Genomic DNA, 7,062 nt, shown 5'->3' with positions numbered 1-7,062 from the left:
TACATCCCCCACCAGACCTTTTCTGTTAACAAACAGCAGGTCCAGGATTTTGCCTTCCCTTGTTGGCTCCCTCACCAGCTGTGTCAGGGAGGTATCTCCCACACACTCTAGGAACCTCCAGGACTGTTTCCTATCTGCTGTATTATAAATCCAGCTGATGTCTGGGAAGTTGAAGTCCCTCACAAGAACAAGAGGCCTCACCCAACAGTTTATAAAGTGTTCTGTACATCTCTTCATCCTGGTTAGGTGGCCTGTAAGACTCCCACAAAAACATCAGTCTTATTGGCCTTCACTTTTATTCTGACCCATAAGCTCTCAACCCTGTCATCACCATCATTAATTTTCACACATTCACATTCTTTCTTAACATAGAGGGCTACACCACCGCCTTTCCTGCCTAGCCTGTCTCTCTTGAAAAGTTGGTAGCCATCCATCACAGCACTGCAACTGTGTGAATCATTCCACCACGGTTCCGTGATGGCAACCATACCATAGCTTTCTGACTGCAAACGGCCTCCAGCTCCTCCTGTTTATTACATGCTGCGTGCATTAGTGTAAAGGCACCTGAGCTCCTTTTGAGTGGCAGTAGCCCTAATAACCTCATGACCACACTCACGTGTTTCCACAGCCACCAACCTCACACCAACCCTCATGTTCTTCCTACAAAAGGGTGAGTCGTCCTCCTTCAGCAAGACACAAGACTGTGGGATCTTACTAGCACATCCCTCTCCTACAAGCACTGCGAATGTGCTTGTAGTGAATGAACCTATGAATGAAAAGGTATTTTGCTGACTGTTGCTTTGGGGTAGCCTTCCTTTTTTGTGTAACACTCACATGCATACCAGGTTCAAACCCAATCATTTTTCATTAGCTGCAACAATTAAGGCACGGGCTCCTAGAGTGTTTGTAATGAGACAATTAGCACAGGACTCCTTGTCATAAGAGCTGTCAGGCAGTTTTGACAAAGAGAATCAAGCTGAGTTTGCAAGGCCCTACTTAAATGTTTAGGTACAATATTAATATCTATTACGGTATGATAACAACAGAGCCATTGGACAAACTGCAAACGGAGCCATTGTTAACCACCTGTGCAGAACCAGCAATATCACAGCACAGAGGCAGCAAGTTCCAAAGGTTGCCTCCTCCACTGCTGCAATTTGCATATGTTTTGTGCCTTTAGCAGCTATCATTGGCTGCGTGTATAATTACAGCATAGCTGGTATAACAACAATCCCCGAGTGCCTTTTATATATGCAACTATTACATTATATCCAGCTAGCACATACAGTGTTTGATTGTTTGTTTGGGATTAAAAGGCATTACACACTGACCTACAAGCATTATATGTGCTGATTCTCTCCTTTCCCAAAGGCTAAGGAAACTCAGGCTTTCCTTCTTTGTCGGAGGTGTCTTTTCATTCTGCTTTATTTTCAGATGGCATCACACCAGGCGTTGCGACCAAACAGCAGACAGCAAGGTGGGTAGAGAACTGGTTGGACCAGCAGGCTCCAAGGTCACTGTTATCAGGTCTACCTGGAGGCCAAGCAGCAGCAGTGATCCCCAGGGTGGGGACTGGGGTAGCAGAGAGGAACTACATCATGACAGGCAGGAGAAAAGCTGCAGGCAGTTCAATCCACATGCAGGGAAAGACAGAGAAATGGGTTTGTTCAGGGTGGGGAAAAGGCCAAGGGGAACCCTACTGCTGTCTGTGACCAGCTAACGGGCAATATAGAGAGGACTGAGTATTATTTCCTTTGGAAGTACATAGCGAAAGGATGAGAAGCACAAACACTTTACAGCAGACTGAGTTTAACAGTATAGCAATGGCCATTGGGGCTGTGGGATCTTCAGTGCTGGGAATTCTGAAGTTGGCCCTGCTTGAGTCAGACAAGAGACCTCCTAAGGTCATTTCAGGGCTAAACTTACAAGATGTAATGAATGTAACACAGGGAAATGCATTCCCAGAGTTCAGAGCTTCACAACTTTTTTGGCAAAGCTAAACTTGGATATAAGGAAAAAGTCTTTTACAGTGAGGGTGGGGAGGCCCTGGCACAGGTTGCCCAGAGATGTGATGGGTGCACCCAGAGACTTTCAAGGCTTTGAACACCTCACCAAGCTGTGCATCTCTGCTCACTGCAGGGGAGTTAGACTAGGTGACTTTTAAAGGTTCCTTTTAACTCTGAGGATTCTGTGACTCTATGATTTGAAGTATTAAAAAAAAAAATAAAAATCAGAAACAAATACCAAATAAAGGGTTTACAGGAAAAAAAAATAATAAAAACAAAAAAACTGAACCACAGCCTAAATAAACAAGACAAGACCAAGAAGCCAAATTCCGTCCCTCCTGCATCTCTGTGATAAACTGAAAGCCACCTGAGCTCCTATCACTGTCCCTATTCCAGAGGCTTGGAACTGAGATGTGGCAAGATGTTCTCTGATATCCCAGAGCCTTAGCATGCTTCAAACAGACCGCAGTTAGAACCAAAATACGCATCCACTGCTTCTCTCTCTTTCTGCTTCTCAAAGCACAGGTTAGAAGTCAGAATTCAGTATGGCCCGCACTAAAGCCAAATGCTGGTGATGTGTAGCTGAGAGCTAATGACAGGTCTGATTCTTCCTGCATGTGACCAAGTTACTAATTTGTTCAAGTTTCTGTTCTTAGATTCCCTACTGTTTGCCATTACTGCAGGGGGCATCCAAGCCTTTATTACCTTCTTGGTAAAATAAGCATCAACAAGAACAGCTTGTGGGTTAGGGTGATTCAAACCTCATCATCTCAAACTTCATTATTGGCTGGCAGCTTCTCCTTGGTAGGGAACCGGTTCTGGCAGTGATTCAGTCAGTAACTGAGAGCTGACTTGGAATCAAGCTATTTATCGATGCTTTTGATGTCATTTGTCACATGTGGGCTGGGTACCTGACCATGGAGAAACTATAAGGATGTGCCAGTGTGGGCTGTCTGAGACTCACTGAGACTCACAAAGCCAGCACCATTCCACCAACTAACAGTCACTTCACTAAGTGCTGACGTCAAGAGCCCAACAATCCCTTCAGCTGGCCTCTTCCACAGCCACACAGCCCAAACCTGCACCCCCTCCCACAGGCATAGCTGGAGAGTAAACCAGCTTCAAACTGGTGTTCCTCACAGCCCTGGCTGGTGGAATGCATCTAAAACCAAACATAGACTACAGAATGGACTGAGGTTCCTCTCTTTGCTCAGGAAGGACACCTGCTGCAACGTCGCAGGTGGGGAACACACACCTGCAGCTTCAAGCTGGGCTCCAAGTGCCACAAAATGACAGCTGCACTTACTTGGAAGATATTGGAGAAGTCTCTCAGGTTGAAAATGTAGTGGAACTTGATAGCCGTTGGGAGGAAAGCAGCAGCTACCCTCTGGTGCAGGCCCAGGGCCAGGGAGATCAGCTGCTGAGCTGACTTCTGTACAGCTTCTGAGAAATTCCTGCTCGCCAGGTGCTGCATTAAGATGGTGCTGTAGATCCTGGACAAGGCGTCCTGCCCAGGGCTGGAGAGGGCAAAGACGCAGAAGTGACGCTGAGGAAGAGAAAGGAAGAATGGAAAGGTCAGGGGGCTGTGCAACCACCCCTGTGGCACCTAAGGCTCTGAGGGACTTGGTGTCCATGTAGAATAAGGACACCTTCCATTTTCCAACTCTAATTTCCCAGCAGAGGAAAGTTGGCAAGTGGCTTCTTTCAGCTCTCTAAATGAGATTTTCTGCTGCATTCCACCATATATTAGAAGTTCAGCCTATCTGATGGTCTCACCAACTGACAGAGCATTGCCACTCCCCGTGCACTGTGTTTAACGCTTAAGATTCAGCAGAGTTAAGCTAAACTTGTGTTGCAGCCTCAAAAACCTAACACCAAGAGTGATTCTATCTGGCAGCCCACTTGGCCTCACTTTCTCACTCAGAGCCTGCTTCCCCAAATCCTGACTTCTGTGGCTTCATCTGCTCTTCCAGCAGCCCCTGGCCTTTTCCCAACACTCAGACTGCAGTAACACTTGGCTCTCCCATCCCACTGAACCTTCCCTCACAGAACAGGATGACTAACCCATGCCATCTTTGGAAGGTTGTCATTTCCCAGAAGACTGATGTGGGACCCATCCCCTCAGCAGAGGAGCTCATTTCCAGCCATGGAACACTATTTTAACACATAACAGCTGAAAGGAGCCATGGCTTGGACTGACTCCAGTCATGAGACTTCTCCAAGAAGCTGTGATGCAGCTGGGAGGGGCAGAGCTGATGACTGTTGGCCCAGGTCAAGCCTCCCAGCTCCAGTAAAATCAAACCTGAGGTTTAACATCTCTTCTAAAATCTGTATTTGTAGTCTGTAACAAGATGATCTGGTGTGCGGCAACCAGCCCACGACAGGGGGTTGGAACTGGGTGGGCTGTAAGGTCCCTTCCAACCCAAGCCATGCTGTGATTCTACAATTCTACCACCAGCACTTGGTAATGTCTTTTTGTTTTTAAATACAGAAGTAGGTGTTCTTGTGTCCGTTTCCTTTGATGGAACAGCGAAATGCGAGGAAAACCAGACAAGGGAATATGGGAAGGAGCCTTACCACTACAAATTTTGGTCACCCAACCGATTAATGCTATTTCTACTGATAAAACAACAGCACTATCCCTGTCTGGTTTTCCTCTGCCCTCATGCTCCAACAACGTCCTATGAGATGAACTCAGCAGCAGACCTGCCCTGCTCCGGGCTCTACCTGCAGGCGTGGGTTGATGGTGAAGCTCCCTGCTGTTGGGTTCATGCATGACACATACTGCACGTTTGTGATCTCCTTCAGTGACAGCTTGGTCCTGTCGTACCTGTGGGCAAAACAGGCAGCAGGGTGAGCACAATGTCTGGGTTGGCTTCAGGGCTGCACTGGAGGTCCATGCCCAACATTCCCTATATGCAGAGCTGATACTGATACACCCTTATCCCTTGCAGCACTACCAGCTACAACATATAATTTCACTGATCTCCTTCCCAAGCACTGTCACTGCTTTTTCTTCAAATTACCTTTGCCTGTAGTAGAAAATGTTTGTTTTCTACTGGGTGAGTGCAAACAACATCAGGTGCTTGCAGCAAGGGCTCAGCAGGGATGCTTGCCCTCCATCCATCACCTCCCCGTTCTCAGCACTACAGGACATCAATGCTGAGCATTCTCCCTCAAGACTACAGCCACACACCACGCCAAGAGCAGAGCCAAGCATGTCTCAGCCAGGCTGGGAGCAAGCGAGCAGTTGTGCTGGGAAAGGGCAAACCTCTGAGTGTGCCCCAGAATTCTCCAGCCCAGAAAGATGCAATGGCAAACACAGGCCCGGAAGGGAGAACTACACTGCACCATCCTCCAAAAAGCCATCCTGAAATCTGGGTCTGAACCAAAAGATCTAAGCAGTGCAGCCCAGGCAGCCTCCTACCAGTGCCCATAGTCCAGGTGCTGCCTGATGAGCGTATGGGGCTGCACCGTCCCATAGGCATCCACTGCTGGCATGTTCATGTCATCGATGAAGTAGATGAGTTTCTTGGTGCCCGGAGGGCCATAATTTCTGCCAGCCTTTTTCTCTAGAGGCTTCTCAAGCACACCTGTATAGAGGAAGAGATGCAAATGTAAACTACCAGAGGGTCATGGCTGAAAAATAAAATAGGCTCCCAACCCAGCTCCATGCCACATGCAGCTGCACCAGCCCAAAGAGCTGGGTGATGCACAGGGCAGGCATCCTTTACTTCTATTAACAGGAATCACACAGGTTCCCTGCTCCCCTCCCAGAATACCCAAACCTCCCCACAATTTAACAACACTCATGTCCAATGTCAGCTGCCAGATTAGCCCTCAGATTTCAGCAGGGTCATGCATGAGCAAGGGAAAGGACACAAAGGAGAATTTCTTGTTTCAGAGCTTTGGAAGATACTACTCAGTTTTAGCAGAAGGCTGAGGTTGCATGTTGTACACTGTGAAACACAGTGAATATTTACAACACCAGGCCAGTATTTAATAAAAACCATTTCACCTTTCTGCACATAACATCTCATAGCTATTGGTTCCTTTGATTCTGAGCTACCTTTACTGGCTCAGCAAGTGGAAAATCAAACAGAAGCAGCTGTCTTCTGTTGGATGTGATGGATTCTCTCCCACGGATTGACTTGGAGCACATTCTGTTCTTAGGAGCTCACTGCTACCAGACCCAAGAGTAGAATTAGTTCCATTTACAAAGGCTGGGTTGTCAGCACATCTATAATAGCACAGCAAGCAACAATTCTTTGTAATTAGGGAAGACCTGCAAATGCAAACGGGACTGCAAACTTTAATAAGACTCTCCTTGTTTAAAATGTACATTTAATCCAATCATTACCACGTGCAGAAGTTATTAAGATAGATTTATGTTCTGTTGTTTTTTTTCAAGCTATGAATTATATATGCTTTAAAGCACCATTTGTTTTGGTTTTTTTTGTTGTTGTTTTGTTTTTTGCACTGCTCTGGTGCACTTCAGACAGCTTTTCCTTCCCACTCCTCAAAATTCAGCCCATTTCTGGTTGCAGACAGTTGCTGCAACTGGAAGGAATGGCATTCAAAGGAATGAACTGAGCTGAGAAAAATGATGACGCCTGCCTCAGCAAAGCATCTCCCCCCCCTTTAGTAAAACCATAAGATTTGAGATTTCTGGTAGCAAGTTAAATTAAGTGTTTCAAATAAGCATTTAATTTAAATTTAATTAGCCCTTAATGAACATATAAAATCAGCCCTTTTTGAAGTTACACAAATATTCAGGAGATTCTTCACACTGAAACGCAATTACTGGGGATCAAGTGACAGGTTGGTGAAGGATGCTTTTTAATTTGAAGCCATATCCCACAGTAACAATAAGGGTCCACATCTCTACCTCTGTGATGCTACATACTTGAGCTGGAACCTAAAAAGAAATGATCTCTGCAAATGGGACTTTGCAGACATCTCTCCTCTGCTTGCTGATGGGGGTGGGAGAGGCACTTAGTCTAAGAAACTGCTGACTTGAAGGTTAGGGTCTTTTATCTTTTTTTAAGGAGATCTA

At 46.3% G+C, this 7,062-nt stretch overlaps 1 protein-coding gene across 2 annotated transcripts in view; it reads right to left on the bottom strand.

The window, feature by feature from the left end:
- DNAH9 (dynein axonemal heavy chain 9) overlaps positions 1–7,062 on the bottom strand; it is a 175,424-nt gene that overhangs the window by 112,296 nt on the left and 56,066 nt on the right. For both annotated transcript variants that reach the window (XM_031556283.1, XM_019621575.1), the window contains 3 exons: positions 5,434–5,599; positions 4,734–4,836; positions 3,313–3,552 (listed from right to left, as the gene is read on the bottom strand). In XM_031556283.1, coding sequence (XP_031412143.1) covers positions 3,313–3,552; positions 4,734–4,836; positions 5,434–5,599 — 509 coding nt within the window. The remainder of the gene's footprint in view (positions 1–3,312; positions 3,553–4,733; positions 4,837–5,433; positions 5,600–7,062) is intronic.

Source organism: Meleagris gallopavo, chromosome 20 (genome assembly GCF_000146605.3).
Source record: "Meleagris gallopavo isolate NT-WF06-2002-E0010 breed Aviagen turkey brand Nicholas breeding stock chromosome 20, Turkey_5.1, whole genome shotgun sequence".
Lineage (NCBI taxonomy): Eukaryota > Metazoa > Chordata > Aves > Galliformes > Phasianidae > Meleagris > Meleagris gallopavo.
The sequence above is the reverse complement of the archived record's forward strand: the minus strand, read 5'-3'. Positions and strand labels throughout refer to the sequence as shown.